This window comes from Sciurus vulgaris (genome assembly GCF_902686455.1).
Source record: "Sciurus vulgaris genome assembly, chromosome: 7".
In the NCBI taxonomy this organism is placed as follows: domain Eukaryota; kingdom Metazoa; phylum Chordata; class Mammalia; order Rodentia; family Sciuridae; genus Sciurus; species Sciurus vulgaris.
Genome location: NC_136467.1, coordinates 17,208,806 through 17,231,044, shown reverse-complemented (window position 1 = coordinate 17,231,044; position 22,239 = coordinate 17,208,806). Strand labels below are relative to the sequence as shown.

General features: G+C 41.1%; 1 protein-coding gene across 1 annotated transcript in view; it reads left to right on the top strand.

The window, feature by feature from the left end:
• Positions 1-2,395: 2,395 nt before the first annotated feature.
• Positions 2,396-22,239, top strand: part of LOC306667024 (phosphorylase b kinase regulatory subunit beta-like) — a gene marked incomplete at its 5' end in the record, with an annotated part of 34,298 nt that continues 14,454 nt past the window's right edge. The window contains one exon of the mRNA XM_079149251.1: positions 2,396-2,407. Within this exon, the coding sequence (XP_079005377.1) occupies positions 2,396-2,407 (12 nt within the window). The remainder of the gene's footprint in view (positions 2,408-22,239) is intronic.

Here is a 22,239-nt window from a genome sequence, read left to right as displayed (position 1 = left end):
ACAATATTTTCGCTTTTAAAGACGAAAAGATCTATTTTAAAAAGCATGTGTTTTTCATAGCATACTTTATACCAATGATTCTAAGGTTTCTATTAAACAGAAAAACAAATTACAAGTCTGGGAACCACAAAGATGAAAGGAGGCAAAGTCTCCCTAAGTGAAAGGGATTTTAACCAATGGCAAAGTGATGACAAAATACCCCGGCATATTGACAGCATTGTTAAAGCTCCAAATTATATTTAATGATAGCTAACTAATGTCTGGGGGTACAAGAACCCACGGATGTCTGACTGTTGACGAAAAAAGGAAAAAGAGAAATGAGGGATCATGTCTCCTCCAGAGAACATCTAAGTTAAACTGATCCAGCTGAAACACAGTAGCTTCCAGGGGAAAGTAACTTCTGTTTTAATGAACTACACGGATTAAGCCCAGGCCTCCATTACATGCGCAACCCAGGCTACTTTATCTGTCTGTGGGAATAAATTAAGCACCCCAATATTAGTTCTGGATGCAAATTCCCAAGGATCAGGACCCTTGTCTCTAAGCAGGTGGAACTTCGCTTGTCAAAGGCCATTTAAATGTGGTATTCATTGGAGTTCAGCAAAACCTTGGTTCCTTGAATAAATGTCATTTTTACCAGGAAGTTGTGAGTCACAAGTCTGGTGGATATGTGTGGATGTTTTACAGTATTGGAACTTTTAACAGAGAAGTTTCATTGTGTATAAGCAAAGATTAAGCTCTGGATGGTGGCCTCACTCACATGGCAAGCATCAAAGTCAGCAAATACAAGATTTGCTTTTCTACATAAAAATTCCAAGTGCTTGAGTTGTCTGTCACCTGGCAAAATAAATTCTGAGGTGAATGGAGGGGACCTCGAGAGGACTGTGTTCCTTGGCTGGATAAAATTCCTTGCCATTTAAGGGAAAACAACGGGACATCAAGAAGTAGATGATCCACTTCACTATCCATCATCTGCAAGATAAGTAGCTCCCACCATGAACTTGTTCTTGTAAAAACTTAAATCTAAGCAGAAAAACTGAACTTAACATTTAAAAGTTAATATTCTTTTCCCTCATTATAAGTCAAATATTCTTTTGTGAAAAAGTAGTCCACAGATCATATTTTAATTATGTATTTTTCTGCAGGATATAGACAAAGATAAAAATGCTAAGAAGTTTTGATAATGATGTCTAATTTTCAGAGCTGTCAAAATAGTGTCACTTTTTAGGAACAAAGAGTCACATCATAGTCACTACAGAAAACCAGATATTTTTCATCAGAAATAAATCAGTAGTTATCTATACTAAAACAAAATTTTTTTGCTTAAATTTAATAAATTTCTATTATGATCCAGACACAGAAACATCAATTTAATTTGGCAGCCTACTATGCATAAAATATTATGTTGGTGCTGTGTGGAAACCAAGCTTGACCAGTTACCACTCTGCAGGAATTTTTAATATAAAAGATGTGCACAAGAGGTAACTTGGGGAAAAAGTGGCAAAAGCTTCAAGGAAAAAGTACCATGTTAATCAAACCATAAGCAGCTGGTAGGATGTCACCATTTGGAGATTGACAGACTATTCCAAATGAATGGCATGGACAAAGTTTCTCCAAATTATGAAAAAACGTTCTTCCTCTGCCCTGCAAATACAGACTAACCTACTAGACTCCCTCAGTTCTGCACCCCAGGCACACATTTCCCTAAAAGGAATTCCTGAAGGATATTACAGAACAAGCCATCAGAACTGGCACCCAGAACTTCTCCTAAGATGCCACAGAAGACAAGCCTCCCAAAGGAGCCCTTTCTGCAGGTTGTTTGGTAGACCAGACATTCCAGGACACCAGATCTCTTCTTGACTTTGGAAACTGGGGAGTCTGGCAGGGTTGCTTTCTTCCTTCACGGCCTCTACCTACCCAGTTTCCCACCAGCTTCCAGGGAAGGTCATGAGGGTACATTTTGGTGTTCACTGAGAGGCCTAGTCTCATGCACACCTTGGGAATCCAGAAACACAAAGGCAGGCCTGTTGGGTAGCACTGGCCCAAGGACTCGGCAGAAGAGCAGACTGCACCAGGTCTGAATCTCTTCAACAAGGAAGAGGGGCAAAAAACACATTTTGGTCACTTGGCAGAGCCTGGAGATCTGGAAACTTCTTGACCTCATGGTGAGTCAGGACTCGGAGTGCCCATGCTTGGTGCAGGGACACTGCTGGAAAGGGCAATATCTTCCCTTTCTCATTCCCTACAGGAACACCGGCAAGGTCCTCAACAGAGGGTTTGTTTGAAAACCTCTGAGACCAAATCAAATGAGAATTCTGCCATTAAGTAGCTAATAATTAGTGGGTGATGCTTGCAACTATTAGAAATAGCATCAGGCCCTAACGGAGAGCTTAACATGGCGGAACAGGTAGGGGGTTCTTTTTGTACCCCAGCGTGACTGCTAAAAACTAGGGAACCAGGAAGCAGAGTCGGAAGGTAAGGGAATAGGCCAGTCACAGCAGAAAGCAGCAGAGACCAAGCAGAGCAGAGCAGGATGAGAGGGATTCAGAGAAGAAAATCAGTGACTGTGGAGGTGAGCCATTGCAGGAAGACGCCGTGGGGCCATCTTTCCAGTGCCTGCCAGCAGGGGAAGAGTCAAAAAGCACTTTTGGTTACATTTTCTTGTTTTCACTCCAACACTGGACACCCCTGCAAGCTAGAGTGGCTTGGGAATTTAGGATATACTCATCTCCAGAACTGTATCATTTCTAAATCTGATTTAGACAAATTTAGTGCATTGGAGCCTTCAAAACGGGGCAGGAGTGGGGAGAGTGTTGACTCATTTGAAATGATGCTGGAAAAATGCATTTTAAATGACAAGGGTTCAGAAGCCTTTCTTTAAGGCACAGCAGTTTCCAAGGTTTACAATTTTGTGGGTCTCTAATGGCGAAGACCCTACAAAGCAAAGCCAGCTCTGCCAGCGTGCTCTTTTAGAATGTTCCTGGAATTTGGTTGAGGTTAAGAATATTTCCATAACGTAAGTCTACACCTTAGCTCCTTTCCAACATCTGAACATCGCCGTTAATGTGACTGTGTCTCTTTTATTTTACTGTGGCCTTTCTCAGCTTCCCACAGTTGGGATAGTATTTCATATCCACAGGAATGGAAATAATAACCAATAGCGCACTTTCCTCTTCTGTGGGTTATGTTTGTGTTTTTGCTCCTGCTTCCTTCAGCTTCCTCAGCCCCCCACCTCCTCCCCAACCACTTACCCCCTTCAAGCACTTTTCTACCCAGTATCTTTACTGTTTCATGAAGAATAGAATGAAGAGATTATCACAAGGTCCATGCCTGGAGGCTGGCTGTCTTCAGAGAACTGAACCTGGAGTTATAAGGCCAAGATTCAAAGCTAACTCCCCAAGTCATATATGAAAGTCCGCAGCAGTTCCCCAATGTCTATATAAGGTACGAACTCCTTAGCCTGGAATTCAAAGTTTTCCACAATCTGACACTGACCCGCATCAGTCACCCACCGCAGGTCCCACATAAATTCTCTTCTCCAGCCAACTGGGAGGTGGCCCCCGAGCTAGGCATGCTCATCCCTGCCCTCTGCTTCTCTCAGTGTCCCCCTTCACTACAATGCCGTTCCTCTCCTTCCCCCCGCCCCAGGTCCTTCCACTTCATGGGCTTATTGATCTGAAGCCAACCTGATGCCGGCGTTGCAATGAGTTACCACACTCGGATTCAGAAATAAGGTCTGACCTCAGTTAAAAGCAGTATGTATTACATGATATCAGCTTTCAGTAAAAGTCAATGTAGAAGGTAAGTCAAAAGAAAAAAAAAGAAGAGAAAATATCATCTGGTGTTCATTGAATGTAAATGAGAGCAATCGTCAGATCCACATGCCAAAAAGATACGCAAATATAAAAAAGGTTATCTGGGTGAAATCTAGAGAAAGGGAGCCCAAGGAGCCCTGGGTTGTTTTTGTCTTGTCACTGTACAGGGGAGAGGGCATCCTCGCAGGTGAACGTGAGCATTCTGGCCCACCTGGTACTCTAGCCCTTAGGAGAGATGAATACACTACGGTGTCATAACCCAGTCACATGGCTGCTGGGACCACCCACTCTTTTCCTTTGCTCAGATTTCATGCTCACCAAGGAGCCTGTGATCACATCTGGATCCCTGGTTTAGGATTTCCTGCAAGGAGAGAAAGACTAATAGGGAATCTGACCATCCCCAACCTGGGTCCTCTGGCGAAGTGGGGATCAGGTTTATACTCCACTCCTTTATCTCTGGTGAGCTGGTTTTGCCTGGACCCATCAATGAGGACCTGGCCAACTCCAAGAACACTGTCCAAATCAAGATTGTGAACCTAACAAACTGAGAGCCAAGAGCACAAATGTAGTGACTCTTGGAAGTAATGCCTCCTAAAATGTCCATCTGGAAGGCCATCCTAAATCCCTGGGACATCATTGACCATCTTTGTAACTGTGACACGGTCTCACCCTGCACCCATCAGGGTCTGGTTGGGAGTGAGAACCCACATCAGTTATCTGGACAGAGAGAATGAAACATCAAGAATTGTTCACTAGGTATTGAAAGACCAAAAAATTTGAAAAGCGGATACCAAGTTTTCATGGATCTGACCACTGGAAGAAGTAGCTCCCACCCCCAGGACTGGGGGAGCAAAGAAAAGAGGTTGGAAATGATTAAGGTTTAGAAGATGGAGTAGGAAGGAAAGAATTCCTGCAAATCTGAAGCTCAGACAACAAAGAAGGTGGCACCTGTGGCTGACGTGGATGTTTCCAAAGAGACCTAAAGAGATTGGCTCCCCAAGGTACACAGGAGAGCGCATGCTTGTCCTTCTTCCTCTTCCTGCCCCCCAGGTGCCCTGTGGTGTCCCCCATTGTCAGAATCCAACCAGGATCCAATAGGCAAAGCACAAAAGTGGTTTCAGAGTTCCTGTGCCCCATCACAAAGCAGAGAGAGAGGGGTGATTTGGAGCTGAGCAGACAGCTTAGTACTGGCCTTCTGTTGTAATATTCACATGTTTGCTCATTGTCTCTCTCTTCCACTTGAAAGTTCTAAGCAGGTAAGGGGATTTCGTTTTGTTCACTGTAATATCACCAATGTCAACATTAACAAATAGGAAGAACTCGGGACTCAACTCAAATGAATGAATGAATATCATCATCCAAAACAACGGGCAAAATTCAGAAGCTATCACAAAATAACCTCTACGAAATACCTCATGATCAATCTATTAGTTTGGGTTTTAAGTAGAAGAAAAATCAAAAAGGTAGTGGCTTAAACAAGAAAGTATTTACTCACAAAAAAAGAAATCCAGAGGCCATCACTCTAGGACTAATGTGACCCTCCATGGTGTTAAGGACCCAGGCTCTCTGTTTTTGTTCTACCATCTTCAGCTGCATGTTGTTTTGGCATTCCAATCAGGAAGAAGAGGAAAGACACTTCCCAGAAGTTGCTCCCTGGCCTCTTACATTTAGTCATGTGACCCACACACAGCTGAGGAAATATTTATTCTGGATGGCAATGATCCTATTTAAAAATCAAGAATTCCTTTTACTACAGAAGTAAGTGAGAATAAGCAGTGGATATAACCAGCACTCTCTGAGTGAAAGTATTAGTCAGCTTCTCATTGCCATGACAAAATACCAGAGGTAGTCAAATTTAAAAAGAGAAAGGGTTTACTTAACCTCAGATATAGAGGTTGTTTTCATCAGCTTTTTCATTGCTGTGACCAAAAGACCCAAGAAAAACAATTTTAAGGAGAAAAAAATTATCTGGGGCTCACAGTTTAAAAGTTCTTAGTCCATAGACAGCTGACTCTATTCTTTGGGGACCAAGGTGATGCAAAATATCATGGTGGAAGAGTATAGCAGAGGAAAGTGACTCAGGACATCACAACGTGGCAACAAAGAGAGAGCTCCGTTCAACAAGGACAAATATGTACCCCAAACTCCCACCCGCAATGCCCCACCTCCTCCAGCTACACTCTGCCTGCTTTCAGTTAATCCCTATCAGAGGATTAATTCACTGATTGGGTTAAGGTTCTCATAACCCAATCATTTCACCTCTAAACCTTCTCGCATTGTCTCACACATGTTTTTTTGTTGTTTTGTTTTTTTTTTTTTTTTTTTGCTTTTTTTTTTTTCAGTGCTGGGGATTGAACCCAAGTCCTTGCGCATGCTAGGCAAGCACTCTACCCCTGAGCCACGTCCCCAGCCCACACACATGGTTTTTGTTATCTAAACCATAACAGAGGTTCAAGGATTTGGTGCTGGCATCAAATCAGTTCTCAGCTGTGTGACATCATGGTGGATAGCAATGGCAGGAGTGCATGTGTAAGCAAGTAGATGATTCCATCTAAAGCCGAGAGCAGAAAGAAGGAGACTGGTGTCTCATAATCCCTTCCAAGGGCATACACCCCCTAATGAGTAAAAGACCTCCTTCTAGGCCCACCCCCTTAAGATTCCAACACCTTCCCATAGTGCCACCCTGGGAACCAAGCTCTTAATCACCACGGGTCCTTGGGGAACACAGACCACATTCAAACCATAGCAATGAGCTTTGAGAAGTTCTCTTCTCTGACACATATACAAAAGGAAGAAAGCGTATCTGACTTGGTAAGCAGCAGTTCTCCGAGTGCACTAAGACACCCTAATGTCATTCTTACAGGGCGCTGCACTGCTGTGACTCTAGGTAACAAGGGCTCCAGGGTCTGTCTGATGCAGGAACTGCAGTTATGCAGACATGGTCCTCTGACTCCCACATCCAGTTCTTCTTTGAGTCTGTGTCTTGATCTCCCCCTGCAGATGCGGTGGAAGAAAATGATGGGAATTAGTGAAACTCAGGGTCAAATTCATGGGCTCTGGCATTGAAAAACCTGGGTTCCACTCTAGAAGCTACACTTGCTAATTATATGCCCTGAACAGTTACTGACAGCTGTTTCCTCATGACTGAAACAGGGCTGCTGACGGCGTCTGCATCATAGGTCTGTAGTGGGGGCTCTTGAGCACATGCCAAGTGCTCAGTAAACATGACCTGTGGTTATTATCGTCATCCTGTGGCCTTCCAACCTCCAAATCTCTGTCCTCTCCATTCCCATAGACACACCTTTCACTCAGACCCTGCTTCCTTCTCAGCTGGATTGGAACTCAGTCTTTCTTCCCGGTCCTCTTGCCCTGAGTCAAATTCTCCTGTGATCTATGCTTCACTTACAGCAGAGAGCTCTCTAAACTATTCATACCTGATGAAGCCATGCAGTTCCTTAAATTCTCCACATGCCCCTTTGTGACCTGACCATTCTGGCTTCACCCATGCCACTTCCTCCTTCCGAACAGTCCCAACACAGCATTTACAGTTCTCGGGCTATGCTCTTTCCAGTTTTGGAAGTTGTTCCCTCTTTCTGGTATCCATTTTTCTTGCCAGGACCTCTGTTAACTGACTTTTCACCTTTTGTAATTCTCTTCAAATATCACCTCCTCCAGGAAGTCCTCCTTGACATCCCCAGGTACAAATGAGTCTTAATACACAATGAGTTTAGAATAGTGCATAATAACTTCTCAAAAGATAAGAGTTTTCATTGTTTTCATCTTATTTCCATGTTTGCACATTATTTTTATTTTGTTATACTACTATTAAATTCCTGTAACTGTTCTCAATTGTCCATTTTTCTGCTGGGCTTTCTTTTACCATGTGCCAGAGACTTTCTGTTCCAAAAGCTTAGTGTCGGGTCTGGTCCACCACTAAGCACTGAATGGATGGATGGATGGGTAGAGGAGGACCAGATGGTTGTAAGATGACTCTGTTCTGAAAGATCCTGACATGAATTTTAAAAGAACAATGGGGAAAGAGGCATTTAAAATTTCTCAGTGATACACTGACGTTCTGTCCCACAACAGGAGTTCAGAATGAGTTCAAGGACGCTGAGTGAAGTGCCTTCCACCCTATCCAAATAAATTGGAAGAAATCTGCAGTGATGTTTATTTAATGTGGTAGGAACTTTGTGTGATCCTTCTTCATTTTCTTCTTTGCATATTTCTGCACTGAATTCTTTATTGTACATGTGATTTTAGTTTTTTCTTTCTTTTTTAGAAAATCCTGTAAGTAAATATGGTACCTGGTTAATTTTAAGTGTTGGAAATACAGAGGATTGGTAATCTCTCCTTTATACTTTCTGTGGTTTTTAAAAGCCTGCCTTCCACCCACCTAGTGTTTTCCTTGCATGAATCCAAGCATCATGTCCCTTCAGAGGGTCCCAGTTAAGGCAGCAGGTTCTGGAGTCTGACTGCATTCAAATTCTGTCCATGCACTCACTTGCTGTGCTGCTTGAGTAAGTCACTGAACCTGCTGGAATCCCCCATGTCTCCATACATGAGTCAGGTTCTTCTTTCTGTGTAGTATTGCTAGGGTGTCTGGCATTAGGTAAGATGTTATTATTCCTTCCCATCCTGAAGACGGTGTGGAATGGAGCTGGGACTTCTGGTTTTTGTTTTCCTCAAGGATGAGGGTGTTTTTCATAGTGCTTTCTCCAGGATTCACTGGGCTTCAGCCACAGTTTTGCTTTTCTCCTCAAAGGCACTGGAGGCTTCTGGGCTAGAAGACACTGGAGGCTCCTGGCTGGAAGCCTCGTTGGCAGCCTCAAGCTAAGGAGTGGTTCTCCTTCTCAGAAGAGACAACCTGGAGACTCTAGTGTGGAAAGAGGAGGAAATGTTCCCTTCTCCATCGCTCAAAAAAAGAATTTTCTAGTGCCGATCTGAATGTAAAGAGAAGAATCCCCTACACCGTGAAACAAAAGCAAATCTCCCCTCTAATATTTAAAATTAAATATATTGTATCTCAACTTCTTTTGCCTGGTTATCCATATTTTCTAATTTCTCCAGAAGGAACATGGATTGCTTGTATAATAAAAACTTAAACATACAGAATACAGTGATTATTTCCAATTATCATGATTACAGAATAGGAGTCAAACTTCTTCATGTCAAGATGTTTTTTGGAGTGACCTAGGAGTCTGAGTGTGAAGCTGGGAGCTAGAAACCACCAAGTCCTTATCAAACCACAAGATTCCCCTTGCCATGGAGGCTTGGCAAGCCCTTTAACCTCTCTAAATCGTATATCCGTCATGCAATGAATTAGGGTACTCGGGGACATTGGGACACTTAATCAGTTCATAGTCACATAACACATTATTTTTGTTTAAAATAGGTCAAAAATTGACTCATGGTCATAATGCCTAAATAAAAGTTGTTTTCATTAATCTCTGTGCTGTGAAAAAATATTATGCCTTTTGATCATATGCTAAACATTAATATTTCATTAGGCCACAGTCTCACAATTTAGGAACCAGTTCAGTTGACATGAAAGAAGAAGATACACTATATTATAATCAACGTAGTGCTATAACTTATAATGCATGGGTCAGAAATAAGACTTTTCACTGGATTGTTTTATTAAAAATTCAAATCTTTTCTCTCATTTTCCAATTTGGATAATACTGCAGTACAAATGACTTACAGGCTTTAGCCTTCAGTGCACAGTGCTTCGGGTTCTGACAAGCGCAGAGTTGTGTAACCACAACTGCAACAGAATAAATAGAATGGAATAAATAAAACAGTTCTATCACCCCACCTCACAAAACTCCTTTTTGTCCTTCTGCAAACCACCTTTCTTTTCACCCCCAGTCAACTGGTTTTGTGTCCTTAGAGTTTTGTCTTTTCAAGATTGTCATACATCATTCATTTCAAAAGATGAAATCATTTAGTCCATAGCCTTTGACTTCTATCGCTTTGTATAATGAACCTGAGATTTTGCCATGTTGTCACATGCATCAATAATTGATTCCTTTTATTGCTGAGTAGTAGTGCATTACATAAATAAATCACATTTTGTTTGTACGTTACCCAGTTGAAAGATATTTGGTTGGTTTCCAGTTTGGGGTGATTATAAATAGAGCTTCTATGAACATTCATGCACAGGGTTTTGTGGAACTAGGTTTTGGTTTCATCTGGGTAAATACCTAGGAGCAGAACCAGTAGTCACGTGATAAATGTGTATTTAACCTTACAAGAAACTGCAAACTCTTTTCCAAAGGGAATCATGCTTTGCAATCACATCAGCAGTAAAGGAGAGTTCCAATTGCTCATATCCGAGATAATGTTTGATAATGTCCATTTTTGTTTATTCTGAGTGTTTGAAGGTATTTGTGGGTTTTGTGTTTCTCTAGTGATTAGTGATGCCAAACATCGAAAAGATGATGTGGGCTTATTCGTCATCCATTTATCTCTTCAGCGAAATTGAGTTTAATTGTTTTGCCTATTTTTAAATTTGTGTTGTTTGGTTTTCCTATTACTGAATTTTGAGAGTTGTTTATATATTTTATATGAAAGTACTTTATTAGATAAATGCTCTGCAAAATATTATTTCACAGTCTGTGTCTTTTCATTCTTTTAACCACTGCATTCTTTTTTCTTTAGTTCAAGCAACCTATTGTATAGCACAGTGACTATAAAAATAACAATACACAGTATACTTGAAAACTGCTAAGAGGATGGATTTTCAGTGTTCTCACCACACACAGAAAAACTATAAAAATGGGAAGTGTGACATAAGTTATTTAGGTTCATAGAGTCAATCTATAATATATACATATCTCAAAACATCATTTGTATTCTATAGACCTGTGCAATCTTACTTCTTACTTAAAAATAAAATAAATACATTTTTAAAGCAATAGTGTGGGATCCAGACCTTGGAAACTGCCATCACAGACCCATGCCCACTGCAGAGCTTGGGGCAAGTCACCTCAATGTACATGTGGTCCATTGCCCAGAGCTGCTCCTCAGCTTCTTCCCTCTCTGGATCCAGAGGAATGTGTGGCACTGAGAAAGCACACACAAGCTCAGAGGAGAGTTCTTTTTCTGGCTGGGTGTATGTAATGATGATGATGTTTGAGCCTGGTATTCAAGAATGAGAAGCCCTGCTGCTCATTTTCTGTTGCAAAGAACTGGAAGGTCAGCGGCTTATTGGCTAGTATAACAGTGACAGCACTGCACTTGGAATGAATCTGCCACCTTGCCACTGTATCTCTCTGCACCTGAATATTTTTTTTTTATTTCAATTTAGTAAAAAAATATCATCAAGGACATCATTGACATGACAGTGTTTGGTCTGGGAATCCCTACTCTACATAGAGTAAGTAATGGCCAGGGTCTCTGCTTTGGGGATATGAACAATGTTGGCATGCTAGTACACATGTCCTAACTTACTTAAGGGTGGGACATGGCCCTCCTCCTTGAGGTCATCCAAGGACCCAGGTTCTGTCTGTCTTGTGGCTCTCTCATCCTCTGGCATATTGATCTCATCTGCTTGGCTGAAGCTAATTCACCTTTACTTTATCTACATTCCTACCCAAGGGAAAAGAGGAAGTGGAGCAGAAGCTACTTCCTTTTTAGGACATGACCCAGTAATTACTACGTCCTTTTGACCAGATCTTAGTCACTTATCCATAGCCAGTTGCTAGAAAGACTTGAGAGCATATCTTATCTAGGCAGTCATGTCCTCTGTTTAAAATTCTATTCCTGTGGAGTAGTGTAAGTTGGCAGATGGGTAGCCATGATCATATGTAGGAAACAGGTATCATAACTAAAATCAGACCTTCTTACTCATACTCATAAAGAACCAGGAAGCAGAAGTTGCTTTTTGCAAGCTACAAAAGGCTTTCGCCATAGATTCTTCTGAGGTTAACAGAGAACAGAATGAGATTTCCCTTCACCTTAAAACTAGCAAATGGAATTGGAAAAAACTGAGGACAAAAAGAAGCTTTGTAGCCCCAAATCTAAAGGGAGCTGAGCATTACTGTGTCCAACACCCCCACAGAACCAACATCACAACCTCTACCCATCCCAACCTCCCAAAAATCTAGTTAGCAGAGATGTAAGAGGAAGTTGTTGAGTAATCGCCCTTGTGAGGAAGTAATTTTTTGTGGTAAGAGATCATTCCCACCCCCATCCTAGGAGAAGGGAAAAGTGTCTGTCCCTTCTCAAACCTGTATGAGCAAGGCTCAGGAAAATCACTCCTGGAAATCAAAACAGTGTTTCTCATCCATCGTAATTTCCCACCCCCCAGGTAGGATAACTGGCAATTCTACTTTAAGTTTACATGAAGGGTTTCCCAGATGCCTCCCTTTGCTACTGTTGTTATCAAATTAGCACAAACTCGGTGACTTCAACAATGTAAACTTACTAGGTTACCATTTTGAAGTTCCAATGTCTCGTTAGACTAAAGTCAAGATGGCGGCAGGATTGTATTCCTTCTGGAGCTCCAGGGGAGGCTCCATTCCTTCCAACTTCTAGAGGCTGCCTGCCTCCCTTGGCTCACAGCTCCCTTCCATCTTCAAAGTCAGCAATTAGATCACTCCCAGCTCTGCTCTTGCTACCATATCTCCTTCTGGCACCTTTGCACTCTCACCTCCCTCTTATGCGTACACTCCTGATTACGGTAGGTATACCCATCTTTATAATGTCCTTTCTGCCAAGTAAGGTAGCATATCCACAGGTCTGGGGAGATTTGCTTATTCAGCATACTGTACCAGGGCATGGAACTTTCAGCCCCAACTCTGGGAAAGAGCACCAAAAGGCCTTTGGAAATATCTGAAAACATTTTTGGATGTCATAATCATCATCTAGTGGGTAGAGGATAGAGATGCTGCTAAATATCCCATAAGGCACAGGACAGCTTCTGGAAACAAAGAATTTTCCAGCCCAACATGTCGATAGTGCCAAAATTGAGAAACTCAGGATTAGAAGCACCTACAAAAGTCAAGGATGTCATCTTTAAGTGATTACATGGATGATTTTCTCTCTGCCTAAACAGAGGAAGAGGAAATGAAGGGAAGCCATAGGCCTTAGAGAAGTGGCAGTGAGAAGCATGAGTTTCTATTCTTGGCCTGGAACGGACACTTGAGTTTCCGGTGGACTGAGTGGCTCTCAGGGAAGGGTGCTGGAGGAAGCTGCCCTGCCAGCGTCCCACTCTGAAGATCTGCCCACCAAATGGTGAACTCTAGCAGCAAGGGCAGGCTGCCAGGGGCTGCTGAGGAGGCTGCAAGAGGTTGGGTCAGAGCCAGGCCTTCCAAAAAGGGAACTCAGCACAGGGAGGCTCCCTATGGCTTCCCGAGAGCTTGTTTATATGTTGCATGGGAGAATCAGCCTGGGCAGGCCTGCCACGGGAAGAACATCTTCAGCCCATTGTTTTTAGCAAAAGAAGAGTCAACAATCAACACCAGGACATTGTAGGGGTCCCTCCTTGTCTCTTGTTCCCCAAAATGAAGGGAACAGAAGGGCGGAACACACACTTCTGTGCTCAACATCCTTGACCCAGAAGTCTGGCCTATGATGGGGGAGAAGGAGAAAGCTTGAAAGAGATGTAAGATTGGGGGGATGTAAGATTTTAATAAATCAGAAGTGACTAGAAATCCCAAGATGTCCTTAAAATCTACTGCTACCCAGTAGAGCAAGAAGAGTAGACAGAGTAACTGAAAATAGTGATTGGAAAAAAATGAAATTTTATTCTTAGACCTCCAACTCAAATCTTCAAGGTATAATATTTCCATTAACTGGTATCATTGTTGGGACATAGAAGACATCAGTCCAAAACTCAGAAGTGGGTGGAATCTTGTCCCCAAGGTCCACAACCGATACTTTCACGTGGGACATAAAAGCAGAACATTAGAATTGCTATGGTTGCGTGGTCTTGTGCACGTGTACCCAAAAGTACTCAAGGAGGAAGTGACCTCGTTAAGGGACCCCAGGGTTGTCAAGATGGCCTGAGAACTTGGTCTCAGTAGTGGAATCGCAGACTCTACAACTTTAAAGAAGAAAATGTTTCTTTGTCCCATAACTCAAATGGAAAGCCATTTATTTCCTTGACTTTTCATGATTCTTTATTTATTTGTGTATCTTATTTTTAATGTACGAGCTCAGCTTTGAGTTCCCTTATGTTTTTCCCCTTCCACCATGTCAAGCAGCTAGCCAGACATTTGGATGCCCCCTGATAACAGGATGTCTAAGAAGCTACAAGGCCAAAAGCAAAGGTTTCCTGAAAAATAACGTCCCTTTCTTTCTTTTGAAACAGCCGAAGTTTCTTGAAGAGGTGGAATTCATTGTGCTGGAAGGAGAGGGCCTTTCAGAGGTGATGAAGAAAAAGAGTTCTGAGCCTTAATTGGAAATGGGGAGATCAGAGTCTCCCAGAGAAAGTGAGGACCAGGACAATGCTTGTGGAAGGCTCTAGAAGGTGCCAGACACCCAAGGGGATGACCCTGCATAAACCCAGACCGGATCCTTCCCCCATCTCAAGTGTGGTACATGGTCATGGAGCCTTAAGACCTGAGAGGAACTTTAGGGTTGCAAGTGTTGGCATCTGAGTGGTAACCAGGGCAGAAAGAACAGCCCCACGCCTTGGGGCTCCATAAGATCCTGGACCTAAGGAGCAGGGCCCAAAGCACGTTCACGTGGAATTTCTGCTACCCTGCATATCAGAGTAGAGATGAGAGTTAGATACAACTTGACTTAAAGGAAAACAAAAGCTCTAAGTTGTGGATTAACATTCTTGTACTTCTCTCCAATCTTCAATAGAATCCTATATTATGAAATTTCATAACTAAAATGATTTTTTTTATTTTAGAAATCCTATCTTAATGAGGCTAAAATGACCTATGTGGTAATGAATTTGAGTTGGAGACAACAGTATAAACTCATGTTTAGTTTAATATACAGACAGATGGTTATATACAGAAATATTTATAGATATGTGTATATATTCTGGTTAATATACCCATATGTATTTTCTTACTCTGCAACCTAAAAGAAACAGTTTAGTAACAAGGAGCACACCTGACATTCAGATCTAGATTTCTAACACCATTTTCCAATAAAAGAAACCAGATCTCTTGGAGAAATGGCTAATTCTAGGTCAGGGGCAGGAAACATGAGATGATCCTGCATCTAGCAGTGCCAGAGAGTAAAGAAGTGCTAACATACACTTGGGAACACACAAACATTCACACATGGAATATTGGGGATATGTCAAAGGGATAAAGGAACTAACTGAGAGTGCTCTAATGGACAAAGATTGAGCAACTTGCAGTAAAATAAAGTAGCACTGATAGATAACCAAAGTATAAATTCACATATATTCTCCACTCCCACAGAGGTGGCACATAACTCCCACTCCCTAAGCATCAACGTGACTCTTTACCCTTAGCCTACGACATGGTGACAGTATGCTCTCTTGCTATGATGTGATGAGAACATGGCACTGACTCTGGTGTCCTCTGCAAAACCCAACAACCACAGGCTAATCAGGGAAAAAAAAAAAAAATCAAACAAATTCCAACAGTGGTGCATTTACAAGATACCTCACTGTTATTCCTTGCTTTAGTCAGCTTTTTCGCTGCTGTGATGAAATGACCCAACCAGAACAATTGTAGAAGAGGAACAGTTTATTTGGGGGCTCATGCTTCCCGTGGTCTCTGTCCATAGACAGCAGCTTCATTCCTCAGGGCTCAAGGTGAGGCAGGAGCAACATGGCAGGAGAGTGTGACAGAGGGAAGCAGCTCACATCGTGGTGATCAGGAAGCAGAGAGACACCACTCATCCCATACACATATATCCCCCATAGCCCCAGCCCCAAAGAACCACCTCCTCCAGTCACACCCCACCTGCCTCCAGTTACCACTCAGTTAATCCCATCAGGGATTAATTTGCTGATTAGCTTAATGCTATAGTCCAGTCATTTCTCCTCCAAATCTTCTTGCATTGTCTCACACAGGAGCTTTTGGGGGACACCATGTCTAAACCATAACACTCCTCAAAATTGTCCAGGTTATCAAAAACAAGGAAGGTCTGAGAAACTATCATAGCCCAGAGGAAACTGAGGAGACATGAAGTATAGAAGTATTGTGGACTCCTGGGTGAAATCTTGAAACTAAAAAAGAACTTTAAGTAAAACAAGAAATACCAATAAATAAAGTCCAGACTTTAGTTAATAATAATACGCCAACACGGGTTTATTAATTACAGCAAACATACCATATTAATATAAGATGTTAATAGGGAAACTGAGTGTGGTGTACATAAGAACTCCATACAATCTTCACCATTTTTCTGTATATCTTAAACTGTTCTCATAAATAAAGTTTAATTTAAAAATAAAATACAGGGCTAGGTTATAGCTCAGTAATTGAGTGCTTGCCTAGCATATATGAGGCACTGGGTTCAATCCTCAGCAACACATAAAAATAAATAAATAACTAAATAAAATAGAGTTATAAGAGATATATAATGCACCAAAACATGAAAATTTTTGTTACAAAATAAGTGTAGTTTAGTGTTAATGATCTCTATAGAGGGTATTACTAATTTTAACTGGCTTCTACATCTACAGTTTGGTTTATAGTCTGTTAGGAGCCAAAAATATTATGTAATATGAAGTATTAACAGTGGTATCTATTTGACATGGCACTCAGTGAGTCTAATGAATATTCATTCATTTTAACAGGACCTTGATGATTAAACAGTAAAAATGATTTGAAATTTTCCTTTAATGCCTTCCTTACTGTCTCTGAAGTATTTTCTTGGAGTTCAATAAGTCAGGAAGGAGTATTTTTAAAAATTCTACCCTCAGATTTTAAACGTTCAAAAAGCTGCTCAACCTCACTCATAATCAGAACCATACGAGCTAAAAATGAAATAATATTTTCATCACACTTGTAAGAACCCAGAAATAACGTTGGCAAAGTCATGGAGAAATAGGTACCTTCATACAATGCTAGTAAGAATGCAAATTGGCAAAACCCCAATGAAGGGGATTTAGTGATATCAAAATTATACTTGTTTATGTCTTTGATCTAACAACTCCATTCCTGGGAACTCACGCTGCAGATGTGCTCAAGCGCACGCGAGTAACATGAGTACAAGTTTATTCAGCACAGCCGCGGGTGTATTAGCAAAAGACGAGACGTGTCTGTAAACGAAGAGTCTAAATCAAGAAAAAGGCATCCCTGCCACGGAACACGAAGTAGCTGGGTTTTTTAAAGAATCAGCAAGTTCTTTACATACTGCTGTAGAAAATCTTTCAAGTGCCTTGTTAAGGAATAAAAAACAAGATGCAGAGTTCTAAGCATATTATTTATAGAAAAAAGAAGACAGGAATGGACTTGGAAATCGATTTTAAAGTTCTTGGAAAGATAAACCAAATAATAACAGTGATGATCAATTGGGGATGAGAGATGAAAGCGGAGAGTAACTCAGTGCAAAGAGAGGTTTTTATGTCTTTTGACATTATAACGACATAAACACAACACCCATTCAAGAAATCAAAATAAAAGTTTTTAAACTCCACCATTTAAAAAACAGAAGGCCTCTGTGTCACAAAATTTGCCTTCAGATAAGAGCGGAAATGGATCTACCACAGCATACAAGTCAGTTATTACATTTTCCTTTCCAATAGATGAGTTAAAACAGAAACATCAAAATTAAAAGCATGCTATCTATGATTTTGGTTTTTCTTATAGTTTTTACTTAAAAATGGTCTAAAGGTCATTTTAGAGACATTATTTGTGATGTATTTGGTCCTAATTCTGATGCTGCTCAAGAACATCTGAATAATGTAAATTAACATAATAAAAGGACTCGAAGTTTGAAAGGCATTTCTCCCTAATGAAAGGCAATTTATCTCCTGCAGGGGCATACCAAGAAGAAAATGGTGAGTTCTAATTCTAAGTTTCTTTATCTAACCCTTATATTTTCTCTTTATAATGTGTAAAAAATCTCTTATTTACAATTCTACAGCTAATTTACTGTAATTATCACAACTAGCATATTATTCACACATTATAATAAATATGCACTTCTCATAAGAGTAAAGCTAAAATCTCTTTTTATGAAGCTTCCCCAAATATTGAACTGCTGTAGCTTCTATACTCCAACAATGATTTGTTTAAATTCACTTCAAATTTTCAAAGAAATTGTTGAATAATTACTATAAGCTGAGAACTTTAGGATGAAATTTGAAAATGAATAGTAGGACATTTGATTACACCTAGAGCGCCAAAGCAAGGCCGAGTAGGGAGGGTAGTGCAGGTGGGAAAATGACTACGGGTGTTCAGAGCAGGAGGAAAGTTCACCCAGTTGAGAAGGATCAGTGAAAATTCTGATGAGAAAGATAACATTAACAACGGTCCTTTAAAAATTATGGCTAGGATTCTAATAACCCAGAGGGGATGAGGCATCAAGGTCACAAGAACCCACAAGCAAAATAACGCTGCACTTAGGAACACAAAGCATTCCCTAACCTTCCTATGGAAACCCCCCTATCTTAACAGAAAGAAGAAAAAGGGAGGGAAGTATGGAGGAAGGAATGGATGGAAGAAAAGAAGAAAGGAATGGGTGCGTGACAGAATGAAAAAAGGAACAAATGAGAAAAGAAGAACTGAACCTCTCCTGTAACCTGCATCCCTTTCTGACTACGTGAGCCTCATTCACTCCATTCAGAGTCAAGTTCAAAGCAAAGTCTCTTCCTTGTTCCCAACTTCTCATTCTTTCTCACTCCTCCAGGTATTACCCTTGGCTGCTGCTCATGTCACTTCAGTTTCCCTTTTGCAGGTCACCCAAACCTAATTGCCAAATGTGTTGGATATCTTTATTTGGCTTGACCTTTTTGTGGAATTTGACTTGTGTCCTCTTCCCTTATTTTAAATATTACCTGTATGAGGTGGGTTTCACCTGCTTAGGGCAATTTTGTCCTCCAGGGTTCACGTGGCAAAGCCTGACATGGTTCTGCTTGTCCCAGTGGATTGGGAGGAGGTACCACTGGCAGTTAAAGAGTAGAGACTTGGGATGCTGTCAATCATCCTACAAAGCGCAGATCAACCTCTCACAATGAAAAAGTATATGGCTCAAAATATCAAATGTTCTAAGACTAAGAAACTGATATCCTGTGGTTTGAATATGATTTGCGGGTACCCCCCAAAGCTTAATGTCCCCAGTGTGGCAATGTTGGAAAGTAGGGGACTCTTTCAGAGATGAGGCCTGATGGAAGTGATTAGGTAATAGGGGCATTGCCCTTGGAAGGATTAATGTGGTTCTCTGAGAGTATGTTGTTATAAAGCAAGCCCATCCCACACAGTTGGCCCTTGTACCTGCAACTGTTTCCTCTTTCACTCCTCTGCCATGTTGTGATGCAGTCAACAGGTCCTTCACCAGAAGTTGAGCAGATGGAGTCACCCAGTCTCAGATTTTATAAGTTAAATAAATCTCTCTTCTTTATAAAGTACCCAGCATCAGGTATTTTGTTATAGTAACAGACAAATGGACTAGAACAAGAAAACTGGTATCAAGGAGTCAGGTTGTTTCTGTAACTATATGTGAAAATGAGGAAATGGTGGCTTCACCAAGATCTCAAAGGAAAGCCTGGGGAGTCAGATAGAAGGCTGCCACTGGGTGGATCCGTTACAGAGATTCTCCACTAGAATCCCAAGTGGAGGTGTGGGAGCAGACTGCCACCAGGAAGGTAGAGCCACCAGTAGTATACAGTACCCATTGGCAAAGCTATGAACATCAGCTTGCTGTCTGAGAGCAGCCCTGTGGGCAGCAACCAGCAAACCCGTGGGGGCAGAGCTGCCCCAGGCCATGAAGGCCCCGCTGTCCTCATTTTAGTCTGCATAGAAGGCTGGATTTAGAGCTGTGAGATTTAATGCCGGCCATGCTGGCTTTTGGTCTTGCGTAAAGATGATTACTTTTTTTCTACTTTCCTATTTCTCCCTTTCCAAATAGGAATGTTTATCCTACCCTGCCCTGCCTTTCTATCTCTAAAGTCGGTAACTCGTTTGTTTATTTTATGGGCTCATTGCTGGAGTCTGCCTTGAGTCTCAGGTGAAACTTTGAACTTGGACTTCAGAGTGATGCTGGAATGAGTTAGGACTTGGGCACTGATGAGGATGGCATGGTCACATTTTGCACTATGAGAAAAACATAAACCTTGCACACGAGGGATGGATATTATGGTTTGGATATGGTATGAGTGTGTCCCTCAAAGATTCATGTGCGTTTGGTCCCCAGTGTGATAGCATCAGCAACTAGTAAAACTTTTGTCAGGCGAGGCCTAGTGTAAGATGACTAGATCATTAGGGGTGTTGCCCTTAACCCTAACTAGTTCTTGAGAGGTTGGGTTATACAGTGAAGCCTTCCCATGTGCTTGGCCCCTTCTACATGCAGTTGTTTTCCCTTTAATTCCTCTATCATATTGTGATGCAGCCAAGGGGGCCCTTCACAGAGACTGAACAGATGAGATCACAAAATCATGGATTTTCAACTTCCAAAACTATGAGCTACATAAACCTCTTTTCTTCATAAAGTACCCAGTCTCAGGTATTTTATTACAGCAACAGAAAAATGGACTAAGACTTTCCATTATTTGCTAATGCATCTGTTTTAGTCAGATTTTTCATCACTGTGAACAAAAGACCTGGTCAAAAACAATTAGAAGAGGAGAAGTTTATTTGGCTCACAGTTTCAGAGGTTTCACTCCATAAACAGCTGACTTTATAACTCTGGGCCTGAGGTAAAGCAGAACATCATGGTGGAAGAACATGGTGGAGGAAAGCAGCTTAGGACTTTGAGTCAGGGAGCAGAAAGAGTACTTCACTCCTCAGGGACAAAATATAAACCCTCACTGACTCCCCTCCCCCAGTCACTTCCCATGTGCCTACAGTTACCACCCAGTTACTCTATATTAATGGATTAATGCACTGATTAGTTCAGAGCTCTCATAATCAAATCATTTCACCTCTACATTTTCTTGCATGTCTTCAAAATGAGCTTTTGGGGGGACACCTGATATATAAACCATAATGCCATTTCAAGTGTATGTATCCAGCTTTCACCAAATTCCTGAGGTCTAGAATTAAGTTTCCAGTCACCTTTTGAGTTGCTTCACCTATGTCTCACAAGCATTCTAATCCCTGAATGTCACAATTTGAACTTGTCTGTCTCATCAAACCCATTATCCTCTCCTATGCTTGTGATGTCAATAATGATAGTACAACGAGTCATCCTTGTTGCCCAAGCCAGAGATCAGAAATCAGATTGGCCTCCTGCCTGCTTTTCCTTTGCTTATTGCCAATTCTTTCTCTTAAGGACCTTTCAAATCGATCCCTTTCTCTTCGTTATCATTGTATGTCTAACCCACTCTATTGCTAGGCTTCCCAAGTTAACATCATCTTCTAGTATCTGCCAATTCACTGTAGGAGTCAAAATGTGGGTTCTGGATTCAGACAACCTGAGCTGGAATTCCTTGCTGACATACATTTCTTGTTTCTTTCTTGGGCAAGGTGCCTATTCTCTCTAAACTTCAGTTTCTCTTCTTCAATGTTATCAGTATCTACTTCATGAATTGACTGTGACAATTATAAGACTTAATGCATGTAAAGTTCATGCAGTGTTGGGGAGTACTTATACAGTGAGGCCTTCCCATGTGCTTGGCCCCTTCTACACACAGCTGTTTCCCCTTACTTTCCTCTATCATATTGTGATGCAGCAAAGGGGCCCTCACCAGGGGCTGAACAGATAAGGTCAGACCCTCATAGGGTCAATTCATGTGAAAACGAAATGATTGTTGAAAGCAATCCTCCCACATCAGTCATTCCTCTGGTTAGGAACTCTTGCATTACTATAAAGTCCAATCTCTTCTGCATGGTGCTTTCCTATCTCTCTAACCTCCTTATCTTCCCACCTACTGAAATGTTGAACTGGAGGGCACATTAAAGGTCATCTTGGCCACATATTGGAGATGAGAAAACAGGCCAATTTTTTTCAAAATTTGTTGAAAACTACAAAATTACCTATATAGAATTCTATACCCAGCTAAAATACCTTTAAAAAAATGAAAGTAAAACACATTAGACATAAAAGGCTAAACAAATTTATCACCAGAAGACCCATACCTCAAAAAAATGCTAAAGTTCTTTAGACAGAAGAAAATGATACTAAATGGAAATACAGACAAACAAAGGAATGAAGAGGATTGGAAATGGTAATTGCATGAGTAAATAAATAATATTGTCCTATTATTACTGTATAAATCTCTTTAAAAGAAAATTGACTAAAACATAGCATTATCTAAAGATCATTTAAAATATATATAACAGATCATATTTTAGACAACAATCAAGACAAATGTGAA